Source organism: Coturnix japonica, chromosome 3 (genome assembly GCF_054131305.1).
Source record: "Coturnix japonica strain WE chromosome 3, WE-NBRP24, whole genome shotgun sequence".
NCBI lineage: Eukaryota > Metazoa > Chordata > Aves > Galliformes > Phasianidae > Coturnix > Coturnix japonica.
In genome coordinates, this window is record NC_140665.1 from 55,412,208 (window position 1) to 55,429,559 (window position 17,352).

General features: G+C 38.3%; 1 protein-coding gene across 4 annotated transcripts in view; it reads left to right on the plus strand.

Annotated features, from left to right (window-relative positions):
• The window catches only part of ARHGAP18 (Rho GTPase activating protein 18), an 80,620-nt gene that overhangs the window by 41,444 nt on the left and 21,824 nt on the right, over positions 1–17,352 (plus strand). For 3 of the 4 annotated variants that reach the window (XM_015858567.3, XM_015858566.3, XM_085541680.1), the window contains exons 2-6: positions 2,323–2,522; positions 4,574–4,809; positions 7,199–7,271; positions 13,559–13,728; positions 15,916–16,081. In XM_015858567.3, the coding sequence (XP_015714053.2) occupies positions 2,323–2,522; positions 4,574–4,809; positions 7,199–7,271; positions 13,559–13,728; positions 15,916–16,081 (845 nt within the window). Of the gene's footprint in view, positions 1–873; positions 960–2,322; positions 2,523–4,573; positions 4,810–7,198; positions 7,272–13,558; positions 13,729–15,915; positions 16,082–17,352 lie in introns of those variants that run through there. The other variant, XM_032443636.2, reaches the window with a different exon arrangement.

Here is a 17,352-nt window from a genome sequence, read left to right on the forward strand (position 1 = left end):
TGACACAAACTTCTGTTTGAGATGTGGTTTGATCTGGGTAAGCAAAGGAGCTTCCTTTTCTGGAAGACTGGGATAAAGTTTTCATGGAGTTGTGGCCTACAGCAGCAGCCTAATTTTGCCACACTATCCCCAGTGTGCTCCATTTTACTGTATTAGATCAGTTGGCTTTACCTTTTGCATGGTGTGCTGTGGTGGTTAAATTTCAGCAGAGGTTGGTTAGCTGGAGCAAGTTGTTCCAAAGGTGAAAGGCTATTGAAAACCTGCTGAGCAGCTTCAGGTGGTTGGCTCAAGAGTCGATAAGCTGAAGTTTGACCTCCTTTTACTTGCAGTTCAAGTGTGCAGTGCCTGTATGTGGAGAGCTTTTGGCCTGGTCTGGGCATCTTCAGCAGTGTGAGGTGGGAAGCCTGAGCTGTGGCTGGAAGCCTGGCCTGCTTCCCAAGGCTCATACCCTTCAGAAAATGGCTATTCTGTCTCTGCTTTGGCTTTTTAGGATGCTTCCAACATATCTCTAGGAACATTGTTTTACAGTAATTGCTGCTGGGTTCACAGGCTGCACAAGCCTGAAAAAGGATGTGTTTGTGCAGAAAGGTTAAAGGACCAAGTTATCTACATGCAGAAATTGTATTTATTGGACACTGTGCTTTAACAGTAAAATATTACTGCAATTAGTGCATGGACTAAATGCTCCCTTATGTATTTTTTTTTCTGGGCTTCCATGTAGCAGCAGGTTCTAGAATAATGTTGGGGTGCATATGAGCTTGGTAATTCATTGTCATTTATTAACTTGTACTTAGAGCAAAGAGGCAGGGCGGGTAGAAACTGATTGTCCTTCCATAGGGCTCTTTACCTTTAAAGGCAAAGTCCATATAGTTAGTATTTCTTATCAGAGAATCAAGCGCATGGTGGAGTGAAAGGATCTGTGAGTTGGACGCACAAGGGGCTTATCTTCAGAGAGAAAGGTATGACTTTTTTACCTAGGGGTACCTTACAAGCGTTAGTTGTCCCAAGATAAAATGTAGGGACTAGATGCATTTGTTTTAGTTCTAGATAAACCTGCAAAGTCAGCCAAATGGAAAGGTAGGAAGGTCTTACTTTGCTGGGTTTACCTTGTGATAAATCCACAGATCTTGATCTTTCCTTTGTTTTTCTCTTGGAATAAACAATATTTATTACTTAACCCAAACGTAACCTCTACTCTTTAAGCATGGAGATAAATTCAAGCATGAAACAAGACACCTCCCCATCCCTGGAGGTGTTCAAGGCCAGGCTGGATAGGGCCCTGCACAGCCTGGTCTAGTATTAAATGCGGAGGTTGGTGGCCCTGAATGTGGTGGGGGGGCTGGAGATTTATGATCCTTGAGGTCCCTTCCAACCCAGGCCATTCTGTGATTCTGTGAAAGACAGCTGAAGCTGTCCCTGAAATGTTAAGGACGTGCTATATTTTGATATTAGAATTAATTCTGATGTGCCGGTGTAGTAGTGGAGTTCCTTAATTTTGAAAGGACTGCTGAAGATTATCCGTCCAATTTTCCCCCTCTTAGAATAGGGTCAATTTTGAAGTTAGATACAGTTTCTAATAGTACAATCTGCTTCTTCTTTATGACGCTTTGTCCTCCCAATTGCAGCTGTACTTAAGACGAAAGATGGCTTTCAAAGGCCTTAGCAAAATGCATTTTTCAGCGTGTACTAAACCCTAGAAACATCAACCTATTAAAATGGTAAATATTCAGTCAGAGAGGAAGCAAGATAGAAAGAAACAAAGAGTGACCTTGATTAAACATTTAGACTTAGCAGTTCACAATCCATAACTACGGTAATTTTACTTTGTCCTCTTTCAGATATAAATAAGGTCATAGATACCAGAATAAACATTAATAAAAGAACAGAAGCAAAAAAACAAGGGAAAATAGCAGGGGTATGTTGAAGCTATAAGATTTTACTCAAAAAGAAAGGTGATCTTCAAAAATTCTTCATCAACAGTGGTGCTACAAAGATACCATAATGTTAGACACTATGAAGTTAGCAGAACTGATTATTGTAGATTGATTGAGAGATCAGATGTGACTAGGATTACTAGAACTTGGAATGGTTATTTTTTCTTTGTCATTCCCGTTTGGCAGATATGTTTATCACATATATGATGGTGCTAGATTAAAATATGTTCCAAATATTGAAAGTAATCTTAAATGTCTCAATTTACTTGTTGACAGTAGTTTGTTTTGATACTTGGACACAGCTCATCACGATGGGCCTTTGCAGGTGTTAATGTATCCTGTCTTTTAAAATGCTAATGAAGAATTGCTCTCTATTTTATGTTAATAGCCGCCGTTCTGGCCAATATACAATGAACCATGATGATTCCAGGAGGATCCCAGATGGAGCATCATTTGATCGCTCAGGTTCTCAGGACTCGCTGGATGCAATGTCTTTGGATGATTTTTGGAAGGAAGTTGAAAACATTCATGAAACCAGAGGAAATAATCATGAGGAACGACAAGCAATTGTAGTAAAGGAGCCAGATGGTAATGAAAAACATTGTTGTGAATGAACATCATTTTGCTTATTTGGGGATTTTCTTTAAGGGTTATTTCAAGAGATGGACTCACAAAACATTCTTAAAAAAGGAGAGTTACTCTGTTGAACACACATTATTGAAAATTCATTTGCCTCTGATGCACAGTGCACTGAAAGAGAATTGCGCTGGAAATAAGTAAAAGGCTGTTTTTCTTTTGAACGGTACTTGTAGAGAATGTAAATTGTTCCCTGTACTTACTGACTGAGAACTGTAAACCTTTGTTTGCAGTTTACTTTGTGTAAGTTGTTCACTACTGTCCTTTCTTGTGGATAGAAACTTCACAAGGACAAGCCAATGATTAACTTAGCTAAGTAACTTATAGGCTTACAACTGTATTGGCTGTTTCATTGCATTACTTTTGTTTCATGGAAGCATCACTCTTGAATGCATGATTGTAGAATAAGCTGGGCGGTTTATTTTTCTTGTTCCATCAGACAAAAGAGAAGTAAGATCCTTAATTCCGTTCTTCTCTCTCTCAAAACAAAAACATTGCAATAACTTCCCCTCTCAGATTCTTACAAAAATCTGCATCTCCTGACTAGCAGAGACTGTTGTTCTGCAACACATGACCCTCCTTTTTTGTTGTTGTTTTAAAACACCAGCTTGCTGCTGCTGATACGCCTTCAGGCTCTGCAGTCCAAACCCCACCATTTCCTTTTTTAACTTATATATAGCTTTCTTCCTCACAGGCTTCAGCTGCTAACACTATGCTGGCAGAAGCTAAAATGAGTCAGCTCAGCAGAGCTGATGAGCTCAACCAGCTGTTGCTGTGCCCCAGAACTCACGTTATGTGCAACACCTCACTTGAATGAGCTCTCATGAACATGTGGGACATTGCTACTCTCCTGCAGGCTGCCTGGGCAACAGGCTTGCTTGAGATGCAGTCATACAAATGCAAGGCAAGGGGGGACAGGGTATGCTTCTCTTACACCTGCTCTGGAGAATAGACATAAACCTCCTTTCTTGCTCTAATACCAAAATGTGCAAGAATTGTGTCAGATTCTGTGTTTGGCTACACAGCTGCTGCAAAGTTCATGCTTAAAGCGTTGTGTTTATTTTCTGAATACTTTTAAAATTTAGATGCCCACTTGGATGTGCACTGGGCACTGAGGGAAAATACAAGCAATAGTAAAGTTGACATGCCAACTCAGGACCATTTTTAGGCATCTGAAACATTGAAATGTTGCTTGGAAGTTTGAGAAAGGTTTTTGTAACAATGTAGCACTATAAGCTAGATTGTTACAGATAGAACCTAGTGTCTGTGTTTAAAAGAAATTACCATTGGAGGATATGATTTCAGAAGCAGAAGTTTTGCTATTGATGGCACTACTGAATAGCTTTCTCATCCTTCATGTGTAACAATCTGTCAATATTGGATGCTCTACCAGTTGTAAGACCAAAGCAATAATCATTTTATGAGCTGTCAGCAGTCTGGAGACTATGTCAGAAGAACTGATTAAAAAATAGCGTTAAGGTGACTCCTATAGCCTGGTTTGTCCTTCAATAATTTGAGCTAATGGAGGGTTATGGGATTAATGTATCAAGAAAACTGATTAGAACCGTGTCAGCAAGGAGGCTAAAAAGATCGAGGACTGAACTAAAAGTCAGTGAAGCAGCAGTGATCAGAGGCTTTCGGATTTCTCATACAAATTTGTATCTAAGTAACATTTATAAAATAGGGTAATGTGTAATGAAAGTGCTGTCAATTATGATAGATTGTCCTGTAGTGGTCTCTTTTGGGCTAACTGTTTTAAAAGCCTTAATATGATATGGTAACTCTTTTGAAGTGCTTCACAAACAACTTTTTTTTCCCCCCAAGTCATTATGATAAGTGTAAAGAATTGTTCTTTATTGTGGATCCCCAAAGTTTTTCTTTTTTTTTTTTTTTTTTTTTTCCTCCCTGTGAACTGTATTAGCTATATCATGTCCTTGTAGACCAGTGTGTTTAACAGTGCTGGAAAGCCAGTATTTATGCCCTTATTTCTTTGCCTGTCTCAGAGGGAGAACTGGAAGAAGAATGGCTGAAGGAGGCAGGTCTGTCCAATCTGTTTGCTGAGAGCACAGGTGATTCCCAAGAAAGCATGGTATTCCTGTCCACTCTGACCCGAACCCAGAAGGCAGCAGTAGAAAAACGAGTAGAGACTGTCACACAGACCTTGAGGAAAAAGAACAAACACCACCAGATTCCTGATGTCAGAGATATCTTCAGACCACAAAGTGACCCAAAGGGAAAGGTAAGTTCCTGGCTGTCATTTTCTTTGATGATGACAGAGAAGAGAGAGGGACAGATAGGAGGAGAGGAGAGAGCAGCAGCAACATAAAAGAGCTATTTCTAGAAGATTTGTGTCTAATTTTTTACTGATTTCTAAGAGAAATTTTTAAGCATGTATAGGAGTAGCATTGGTCCAGACTTGACTTTGTAAAGCAATTTTATTTTGCATAATGCAGTATGTATGCAGGCCTCATGTTACTCTGAGGGGATGAATAAAGCAGTCACTCTGTGATTAGAAACTGATTGGATTTAATTTTGGTTTTAATTGGATTTAACTCAAGCACAAAAATCATGACAACAAACACCCAAAGGGCAACCAAAAGCACACTTGGTAAAACCTGCGAATGTGTGCCATATAGTGATAACATTACATGTTACTAGGACACTTTGGTTGTTCCCTTTAGAAAAAGGGAAATAAGGGAGGTCAGCTGGGATCTAGACCACTGTACTAACTCCTAGGTCTCCTGCATATCATTAAAAAGTATGTGGCAAGTTTTTCTGCTGGGTTCTGAAAGGTTCCTGTTTTCCCTTGTGGGCTGTTGATCAGGAGAGCTCCTCTGTCTTGCACGAAAGGGGAAGGAGGAAAACGGGACTGTAATTAGAATTCCTCTTCTGCAGAGAAGTGTACGCTCTCTCTTCCTCAAAAAGGAAGCAGGCTTTCAGCTGGAAGGAAATGCTGGCTGGATGGCAGTACACCACTAGCTTACCAAATCCCAGCCCCATCTTTGGTTGTCACTCCTGCTTTTGCTATGCAGCCAACACAGCATTAGTGTGATGGATTTTGAGAGGAGTTCATTTCCTCCCTGCCTTAGCTGCTGCTTCTCCCCGGGCAGCTTCTTTCATCTTCAGTGAAGGTGAAACGTGGTGGGGGATGTTTGTAAGCTCAAATGTATGTCCTGGAGGCAGAACTTCCCATTCTGCTTTGTATGTGCTTACAGAAGAAATACTAACTCCATAAAAGATTTCTGGGATTTGGTTTGGAATTGACTACCCTTAAAAGTTACAAGATTTAATAGTAGAGCAATTTAGATAAAATATAATGTAACCTAAGGCTATGTAATTTCCCTTTCAAGTGTGTTTGCTATTTTGGTCAAGTACAAGAAATACTCATGTTCCTTTTTAAACTACACATTGTAACGTCTGAAAGTCATGTGTTACAGTGTTCTGTAGACTTCTGCTTCTCTTAAGCTGCATGTTTTGATTCTGATAATATGAAAAAGGAATAATGCAAGCAGACAGATGATTGTAACCATGTGAGATGTATGTAACAAGATATTGGTTAAATATAGAAATAATAATAATAATAATAATAATAATAATAATGTTTCTCTTAAGCCTTTCCCTTTGATTGAAATAATGTAAATATAGGCCCTTAAACCTATTCTGCATTCCTTTCTCCAAAGCAAGATAATTCTGAAGTCAGTGCTTGGGTTTATCTATCAAATCAGTCACAGAAAGCCAGTCATGAGGTAATTTTCACAGCTTCCTAGGTAACTTTGATAGTTTCTCATCATTAGAAAGCTTTTATTTAACAAAAGAGGACTGAAGCCATCTGCAGCTGTATGAGGTCATCCCAGTTCAATAATAGTATTTGAAAGTACTGTAACCCCCCCCTCATCTGGGGGCAAGCAGGAGGAAAGGTAAAACAATAGACAGTGTTGTGATGTTTCTGCTAAGTTTCCTGCTATATTCCTGCCAAAGAGAAGCTAGACATTTCTTACAGGTTGGAAGTCTGCTTATCTGTGCAATTTCCAGTGTGCTGCTACTGATCTGTGGAACATTAATAATTTTCTAAGTAGTCTTACTATCTTCTTTTATCTCTCGCTATGTCTGATTTTAAATAAGTGTGTATAAAAGTTTATTTTGGTAGTAGAAATTATATTAATTATATTTATATTATCAGCAAATGAGGACTTAAATAGTGCTGATTAGCACTCTGGATTTTTCATGATATCTAAACATTTGTTGTTGATCTAAGTTGCAAAAAAGATCATAAAAATTACAGGGAGGTAAAAATAGTAAATGAATATATGTGTACCCATATATGTATGTACCGGTGCAGATTTTCTGTATGTTCAGAAATATTGTTTCTATGATAGTTGTAATGCAATTCATAGAATATGAGAAATCTTGAGTGAGTAGTTCATCCCCACAGAAATATAGAAAGAATACATTTTCTTATTCCTTACAAAACTGGAAAATTAAGTTATGTATCTTTTTAGGAAGAGGAGGGATGATAGTTACCACTTTCTTAATTACTTATATTTCAGATCTCCTTTGTCTTTGATGAAAGGATTTTGACTGAGATACATAGGTGTGCTTCTACATTGTATTTATTGTTCCTTTCTTAGGTCTGTGATAGAAGTGAACCCTCAGCTGTAAGAACAACTGAAAGCAAAAATGAAATGCAGGATGAAACAAAAGGTAATGCTAGACAGATTTTTTTCTTGTTTGTAGGATTTCTGTTTTACAATCTACTTCACAAATTGGTATTTCAAGTAAATTTTTGGCAAAATAAAATGAAATTCTCATGGGAAAACCTATTCTGGCCTCTGTTGTGCACTGTAAAGTTTTTAAGTGTGGCTGTTGGTTGTATTCTTTGAGCCATCTGGGAAACCTTGTTTGTGATCATCTTATAATCAAGTCACCTGGGAGAAGTCTCTTCTCAAAGGTTATTCTTAAGTCTTTCCTGATCTTAATTTATCCATTCTGGTTTATCTCTGCTGTACAGTACAGGAAATTAAGCAGTATACATATGCACTGATGAGCTTATAAGAGAACAAAAACAAATGAGCTATAAACATACAGCACAGGCGAGAACTGGCTGCATGTCTGCAACTCATTATGAATGAAAAACAAAACTAGAAGAAAAGGCTGTTTACTTTTACAAGTAAAATGGGAAGAAATTAGTATTCTAGTTGAGCTGTGTTCAGTAGTGTGTGATTATGCAAAAAGAGTGCAATACCTGTGGAAGACCTTCAGAACTTCCCCCTCCCACTCCCAGCCATGTAAAACAGAGCACAAAAGACCCTGGTTGAACCCATAGTTTATGGTTTGAGAGTCTGAATTTTGGTTGAAGACTTTGACAAAGCTTCCTGATTTTCTTGAGTGACAGTAATAAAATATTGTCACCTTGCAGTGATTCCCTTGTTTCTAAAAAATGTATGTACCATACCATTATGCCTGTCACTGTAAGGATCAAGGCATTATCGAGCAGCCACTTAAACTTCAAGGTACTGCGTTGCTTTTCTGGACTGTTTGTGAGTCTTTTTTTTTTTCTTTCTGGGATACTGAATAGCATATAGGTGTCAACTGGACCCTACAGCTTCCTTAAATACTCAGGAAAGTAGATCAGGTTTCCTACTGCGAGTTACTTAGTTACTCATCTGTAATTAAGTCGGGAAATGAACTTCTCCAGTTATAGAATACTGACCTGTATTCAGATTTCTTTAAATATATATATATTTTATATATACACATAATAAAATTGCTTTAGGATTAGACTTGAGAAACAGCAACGAACAATGCAGGATGTGCTTGGAAGCTGAATAGGGAGAGGTGAATATAGAACGGCTCTTAATATCCCTAAAACTGTGTTTCCAGAAGTGTTGTTAATCCTTCCCTCTCTCACTCTCAGCAAACCTCACTGGAATAAGAACAGTATAAAAACTGGGAAGACTGCCAGGCTGCTGGTTCAGCAGAAGGGAAGGAAGAGATGCCTGGTGCTTTTGTCAATAAACTGCACTGTAGGATTCGGAGCTGGAAAATTACCAAGCAATTATTACAGACTTTTTATCACATCTGGTTCTTTTTTTCCAGTGGCCCTGATGAACCCTTCAGAAATAGGAAATTCTGAAAAGCAGCTCCCATATGCTAGCTCTCCACAGCACAGATTGTGATGTGGATGGCAAATGCAGCCTGCTTACATTCTCATACACTTCTGCTCTCGTCAGTGTGCTGAAGTGGGCCTTACTCCTGGGATCAGAACAAGAAGGAAAAACCATCCAAGTTTAGAAGTGTTAAAAGCACTGCACCTGTTTCAGTGCTGTACTGTGATCTTTCCTCCAGAATGCTGAGCTAATTAGTGTTATACAAACAGTGAACATTTTTAAGGCAAGAAGTAAACAGTGCTTGATATTTCAGATACTAAATATTTATGAAATCCAAAAGCATTATTTTAAATTGGAAACCCCTTTTAACAAAGAAGTTGTACCAGTTCTAACTGAAAAAAATGCGTACCATCTTAGACATTGTTAAAAAAAATACAATAATAATCCAGATCTTAAATTCAGATTTCTTAATTGGGATTTCTTAAAACTGTTTGAGTGAATTAATCCCTTTTGTGCTTCGCCAAAGGGGTTGACTGCTCCTAACTTGGTATTTGAATGCAGCATTCTCAAGTGCTTCTGCCAGACTGTACACAAATGGGCTGTGTGAACTTGTTCTTCCTCCATTCTTGCCTGTTCAGTACACCTTGTTTCTTGCCTGAGCATTGTATGCAAACACAGGGAGTAACACGAAACCATTACATGTTCATTCTTTTCTGCCTGATCAAACACAACAGTTTAGTAAGTTCCTAAGTTTCTTTTATTAATAGATGCACATTTCAGTTTTTTGGAGGGACCCATTCTGGCTTTAAGCGTTTGTCTGTTTCATGTTGGTACAGAAAGTGTCTACAAAAAGGAAGAAGAAAATTTGGAGTAACATATGCATTTTCTTTTTAACAATCCATAACCCTCATTGAAATCCCTCAAAGCTAGCAGTATGTTCAACAATTGCCAAAGAAAAAAAGTAATTCTCTTTGGATGCCTGTGAAAATTAATAGATATCCATGCCACTGAGGCATCTCAAGAAATAGTAATAAAAGAATAATGAGTATTTAGCTATTCATCTGCTTTAACTTTACCAGGGGATCAGCAAATGTCAGTTTACTGTGGGATTCTGGTTGTCCCACACACTGAGTTAGCTGCAAGGAAAGTAAGTAAAACCTCTATATAAAGGCAACCGAAAAGCACAATAATCATAAATGAATGAAAGGACTGAAGTGCTTCCTGTAACGTGAACAGAACTGTAATTCTTGCTTTTTGGTATGAAAAAAGACTGAAATGTATTTTTTAATTAAGTTTGCTTCTACTTTTTATTTTGTGTGGTAAATAAGGATTTTATGACTGGATTGCTAGAGTTTTAGTGGAAAGATTGCAAGCTTTTAGGACTTCCTATTAAAGGTCAGTTAATGATTTTACATTATAGATAAACATTTTGTCAGTTAAAATCAGCCATTCCAACTATCAATTAGGATTTAAAAGTATAGCACTACTGGTGTATACTTTAGATTGCCTGTCAAAATATGGAAATAGCAAGGTTGATACTTATGATTTTTTTTCCACATTTTAATAAGAAGAAACTCCAAACCTAACACTCCATCCCACTCCTGAATAATTCCCGTAATTTTATGTGGTGTTTAAACAGCACTGTGAACCAGGGAAAGGCTACAGTCTGACTTAAAATATGGTCACCACATTCTCATAGACAATATTTATATTTTCTGTATCACACTTGCATTTCTTTCCTGAAATACTACATGCAGTTGGCAGCTTGACAGAATGCTGAAGCTGCTTCCTCCTACAGCTGCTTCCTAGTTAATAAGTGCACAATAGAAACAGTACAATACAATCAATAAGAAACTTCCCACAACAGCAGCAGTCTCAGACGTTTAAAAAAATGTGTATACTGTTAGCAAGGCATCTGCTTTGAAGTGTACCTTGGTACCCAAGGACAGAAATAAGAGCTACTGCTTTATTGTTTGTTAATGTCAGATCATCAGATCCCTTCCATGCTGATAAGAAGTATGTAGGTCACGTGTGGGCTACATTAGCATGACAGAAGTCTTGGGTGGACTGGGAACCCTTTTCCTTTCGTTTGGATACATTAAACAGTTTACATGGTGTTATGTAGGCAAATGCACATAGAGGCCAGAGATCGAAGCCAGAGAAGAATTTGACCTTGGATATGTTTGGTACTGACGTCTCATATGTCTATTTACTGAAAGCAGTAGCTCTAGTTTCACGATCAACTTAATCTTTAGCATATGCTTCAGGAGTCTTTCAGAGACTATCAAAAGTGAGTAGATGCCACTCTGAAAAGAGAATCTGGGAATATTTAAGCAGTGAAATTTAGAAATGTTTTATTCTGCTTCTCAACTCATTGCTTGGCTGTAAGTAGAGTCAAACATTTTAACTCAAGTTCTGCTGCTCTTTCTGGAACTGTCTCAGCAATAGATCAATTAAACTGAAGCAGGAGTGGCTGCATTAAACGCTGTGTCCTACCAGGTAGTGGCTACTGATGCCTTCACCCATTTGCTTGTCTGCTAGGACCTGAGTTTGATCCTAGCAGCTGGAGGTAATGTTCAGTTTTCACTCTAAAGCGTAGCAGTGACAAGTCATGTTTTATATGTCATCTTCAATTAAATGCAGATATGATTCAGAAAAAAATTAGAGTTGTTATAAGTTCTTTTAAAACTTGATGCTTCATATGTTGTTATCATATGTTAGTTTGCATGACTGCAACTCAGCTTTTTAGCAGGCCACTGAACGTATCAGTGTAGAGCAACACTTCCCCAATGCCTTCTCCCTAAATCACCCTTGCCACAGCCTTTCCGCTGCTTCACATCAGATGCTGCTGTAGCTGTAACTATTCTCTGGAGGTTTTCTGGGTTTGCTTAGCACGATTATTCTAGGTGATACAAAAAATTTCCCACAGAGGCATAAAGAAGTCTGTTAGCTATACCATATTCATATACAAGAGTATATGATCTGCTGATGGTTCTACTCAGCTTGTGTGTGTTTCCTTCCCTCTTTTTCTACACTAGCTGTGTGTTATATTTGAACAGGAAACAGGACCTTGTGGTAGGAGCTGGTGTCAGAAGCATGGTCCCATTGAAATGAGTAGTATTATTTTGCTTCCATTTGCTCTGTTTTTAGAAAAGTTTGAAATTAAATTAAACAAATACTTCAGGGCATTTGGAATGCCTTGTAGGAGGAACCTCACCCTGGCTGTGACCTTTGAGAAGCACAACATCACAAGTGATGCTAAAGAGACTGAAATTTTTCTCTGGCTAAATTACTTCAGTGCTTTGTATTAAATAGTGTTAATTAAAATATAATTTTCCTCTTGCATCTTCCTTGATATTTTCAAAATTCAAGCTGAAGTTTGGTAGTAGTAGAAGTAGACTTCTCTCTAAAATCAGAACTGTCTCTTTGTTTTCTTCCTTATTCCAAATTTGTCTAATGTTCAACTGAGGTATGAGGAACAAAGAAATAGAAGTAAGTTGGTTATTCTGTATTTAGTCCTTCCCAGTATCATGGAAGTATGTCTAGTTTTGATGACTTCAGACTGGAGGTGAGGAAAGGAATGTCAGGCCATCTGTGTAGTCTTCATTATTTCAAGATATTACTTGCAGATGGGTGAGCAGAAATTGACATGGACTGGAAACTGAATGGCTGGGCCTAGAGATCAGTTTTCAGAAGAGATGATCAGAAGCATGAAACCTGGTTGGAGGTCAGTCACTAACAGCATACTCCAGGGGTTGTTACTGTATCCAGTCCTGTGTTAAATCTTCGTTAATAGTCTGAATGATGGGAGGAGTGTACGTTCAGCAAATCTGCAGATGGTATAAGACTAGAGGGAGTGGCTGATATGCCAGAGGGACATGCTGCTATACGAAGGACCTTGTCATACTGGAGAGATGAGGGAGAAGTACTGCAACTTGTTAGGAACAGCCCCATGCACCAGTGCATGCTGGGTGCTCCCAGCTGAAAAGCAGCTATGCATAAAGGTGATCCTGGTGGACAAGAAGTTAAATACAAACTGGTAATGGGCTCTTGTGGCAATGAAGGCTGATGACATCCTGGGCTGCATTAGTAGGTATGTTGCCAGGAGTTCAAGGGAGATAATCCTTCCCTTTTACTCAGCACTGGTAAGACCATGCTCTTTTTCTTTTCTAGTGCTAGGACAAGAGGCAGTGGGGTTGAATTGCAACACAGGAGGTTTCCCGTGAACATCAAGAAGCCCCTTCTTTATGGTGCATGTGACTAAGCACTGGTGCATGTTGCCCAGAGGGGTTCCTTCCTTGGAGATCTTCAAAAACTGCCTGGGCACTGGTCTGGGCAGCCTGCTCTGAGTGCCCCAGCTTGAACAGGGATTGAACCAAACAGACCCAGAAGGCTCTGCCAACCTCAAACCTTCTGTGATGTTAAAGTTTTGGGTTGTAGAATAAACTTAGTGTTTTGCTTCTGAAATTACGTCAGCAGAAAAAAAAAAAAAAAAGCAAAAAAAAAAAAAGCTGTTTTGCTTACGGGGTATTACAGTCTTTGAGTCTGGAACGTGTTTCATGGCAAGAAAATTCTGATGCCAGAGCTATTTGGCTCTGGAAGGTCTTGGTAATCTGCTGTTTCTTTGAAGTGGATTCCTTTATTTCTTCATAGTAGAAAGGTCACATGCCTTGGCAGAATTATTCTAGAAAATCTACAAGAGATGGAGCCTTCTTTCAAGGCTCCGTATCCATTTTCAACTAGCAGGAAAACATAGGAGTAAGTGCATTTGCAACTAGAAGTTTGTCTCTTGCATAGGACTGATTTCTACATTACTATCATATGTTGATTGATGGTCAACTCCGCTGCTGTTGATTGTTATTATTTCTACTCTGTTTTCAGATGTGAAGTTCAGTCTTGGAGCTAATGAGCAGAAGAGCCCACTTGGAGACACGCCATTTTCAGAGACTGACATCAATTTGGAGATACCGTTTGCAGAACAGGCAGCTAATCTCAAAGACAACTCAGTAGGCAAAGTGTATAAGGATGGAGGGGGTGATACTCTTCACACGGTATGTTTCCTATTTATTGCTATCACTGTTTTCACTGATGAGTGTTACTGTTCAAATGATGTTTATTTGACACTGAGTGAATTAGGTTTAAAAGAATATTGTTGGACCTAGCTTTATGGGGATAAACAAAGATTTTGGGGAATAGTATTCTCAGTAACATGGAAGTTACTACTTTTGTATCATTACATGTGTCCTTGTAATTCTAGCAGAAGTCAATTTATGTGTTCAAAATAATGGTCTAGTAATATTAAGCTGGAATAATGGCATAATTGTACACAGTCCATGTCCTTATTTCATTTGTTTACAGCCATTTTTCCTGTTACTGAAGGTGATCATAATACCTTTTATCAACAAATAGGAGTTACCGGGTTTTCTGTGGAAACCTTGTGTAGTTATCTGGAGGATGAAAATGAACGACAGAGTGGTCTATAGGAGTCTGAAGTGAAGTGGCAGGGAGCTAAGGATTACTTTTTACTCAGTTTTACCTTCCAACTCAGTATAAAAAACCTCAATTCTGAAAGAATCTAAATAGAAACAAAATAAGATCCTCCAAGACATTCAGTCCTTGATCCCCAGGCATCTCTAAGGACCTTTCTTTGCCTAACATTTTGTGAACATGCAGTTATGTATGACCTGTGAACTAATGACTGGCGTGAAAAAAATCTCTTTTGTCTAGTAGTGTATCCAAACACATCTGAATAAATGTGGTAGCTGAAGTAATAATGTTTCACTTCTTTAAACACTTAATTTTGATAAAGACACATGCAGTTCTTCAAATAGTAATTACTCCATGTATCCTAGTTCAAACATTATGCACCAGACACTAATGGATATTTAGAAATGAATTCTAAAGCGTTTGAGTCACATTTCTGTAATGCGGCTTTTAACAAGGAAGTGATAGCTATGGTCTAGCTTACTCTTACTTATTTACACATGTGCTACATGATTTAGCCTATACCTTTGGCTCAGCTTGTGAAAGATTGCTCGGTGCTTGTGCTAGGGGATTTCTATTTCAGTGATGAAAGGAGTGGCAAAATGATAGAGAAGGAAGGGAGTTTCCTACTTACAGCTACAGTTTTGATTTGTTGCACCTTCATAGTTGGCAGCTATTTTTAAACATTGTGTGAGTCAAGGAAACCTCAAGGAGAAAACTGACTATGTATCTACAATTTGTAAATTGTATTTATGTACTCTTTTAAGTATGTACAGTTGTAGCCATGCACCGTAGCCACCAAATCATTCACCAAATGAGGTCAGATGTGCTATTGCTGGGTCTGTAAAGGGTGAGAAAATCATTCTGGAGTATAATATTTGTTCTTTTCAAATGGAGAAGAAATCTTGTCAGCCTTCCTGCTCTGAGTCATGTATGCTGCTAATATCAGCCGTAGGCAATAGTATGACTTAGAAGCCTGCTGATGAAAGGTGGTGTTAAAAAGCTCTGTGAATTAGGAATGTCTCCCTGTCCATCTGAGCACAGTTCTTTATATTCATTTCTGACTGCAGCTTCCCAGTGTACAGAAGTTATTGCAATATACATGATCCATAATTATGGTTCCCCATTCCATAAGAAGGAAATCCCTTTACTCTTATTTGTATGGTAGTCAGATATGTTATTTTGGTTGAATAAATGCAGAGAGATTTCTATCCCAATTGTACATGCATAGGATTGTTAGTGGACATATGTTTCCACCACTGTAACCTGCAAAAAGATACAGAAGATGGGTAGGTGGAGTTTTATAAACAAGACAAAGCCAGACTGGAAATGCACTGTGAAAGGACAAGAGGCAATGGATACAAGTGACAACAAGGGAAATCCCATTTTGCAAAGAAAACAACTCTCCATGAGTGTGTTAAGCACCAAAGCAGCTGCTCCCAGATGTTGTAGAATTTCAAAATTTCAAAATTCATTTGGACAACAATATGAGCAAGCTGATCATATTTTGAATTTACCCTTGCTTTGAGTGTGCAGTTGGATTAGGTGACTTCCAGAAGTTACCAGCAATGTAAATCCTCCTATGATTCAAAGCTTGTCTGCTTTGGAAAGTGTTCAGGGGATTCCTCCATGTTTCCATTAGTAGCAGCAGGCTTTGTGATGAAAGGTTGTACTCTGTACTCGAGCACAGCCTTCGAGCAAAGTAATTTGTTATGACTTGGATTGTTCTCTGTGCTACAAATCTCTGCCTTTAGAATTTCAGACTGCCAAAGGACAAAACGGGTACTACAAAGATTGGTGACCTGGCCCCTCAGGACATGAAGAAAGTCTATTCTTTAGCACTGATTGAATTGACTGCTCTCTATGACGTACTTGGGACAGAATTCAAGCAACAAAAAGCTGCAAAAATCAAAACCAAAGGTGAGTTAGTGTTTCATACACTGAAACAAATAGGTTTTAATCAAATGGAACAAATGTATCTGGTTAGTTATGAATTTCTAGCAGAAAATTTATATCTAATTGATAAATAGTAACAGGTACTGAGCAGCATTTAATTGTGCATCTTAACTCAGGGCACGTTTTAGGCGAGTTCATATACACAGTCAGTCTGGAGACTGTGCTCTCTGTATAAAATTAAAACTCAGGCCAGACACTGGCAAGTAACCAAGGAGTGAGGAGGGAGGGACCTTCCACTTACTAGCATTCTGTACAGAAATGGCTTCACAAAAGTTTCTATGAGATCATATATTCCCTGGGTGGATAGATGTATGTGCTTTTTGTCATTCCTGAAATTCCTCATGAAGGTAGGTACTGTGCAAGACCTACCTGACCTTACCTTTTGCTTTTCTTGGTCTTGGTTGAAGATAATAGCGACCCTTGTCACCTGCTTTCCTGTTACGTCTGGCACAAACTTTCCTGGGTCACATAGCTGTGCCCATCTGGTACTTTCTGAGGCTACAGTGCATCATGCAAAGTGAAAGATCTGAGCTTTTGCAAAGAATTTTGAGACAGTTGCAATATACCATTTTGCTCTACAAGTCAATGGAGTACATATATATGTATAATCACAGTGCTTTTCTTAGGGACTTAGGACGCATGGAAACTAGATGCTAGAGGATTTCAAGATGCTAGAGGATTACAGTGCTTTGTTTGCTTTCTGTATTTCTGCCTTCTGCTAAATGTTTTACAAGAGCTTGAAATGTGTTACCAGTTAATCACAAGTCTATTTTGTTCAAAATCCAGTTCTCAAGGTTCAGTCAGTGTGACAGTGAAATAGCTCACTTTATATAATTGAAAGCAACAGAGTCTTGAGACATATATAGCAAGGTACAATATATTCTTCAGAATAGTCTCAGCTTTATGGTAGTAGAAAAGAACTTTTAAAATGCAAATGTCATAAACAGAAACATGTATGAGATCTTGTTCCTCTAAATTTTCTTGTAGAAGTGCTTGCAGTACTATTAATACACAGAAAAAGGCAAACACTTTCTTGTGTTTTGGGTCTTAGTTTCAGTTGGTCCTTCTTACCAAATCTTACTGTTGAGTACATTGCCTTAATAACATTGTCTAAATGACAAGCAGTTGTGAAGTGTATTGTGTTGATTAAAAGCTTTATATTTCACAAAATTAAAAAAGATGGGCTAGACTCATAGAAATGTGTAGAATAAATACAATGACATGTCAGATTTCCT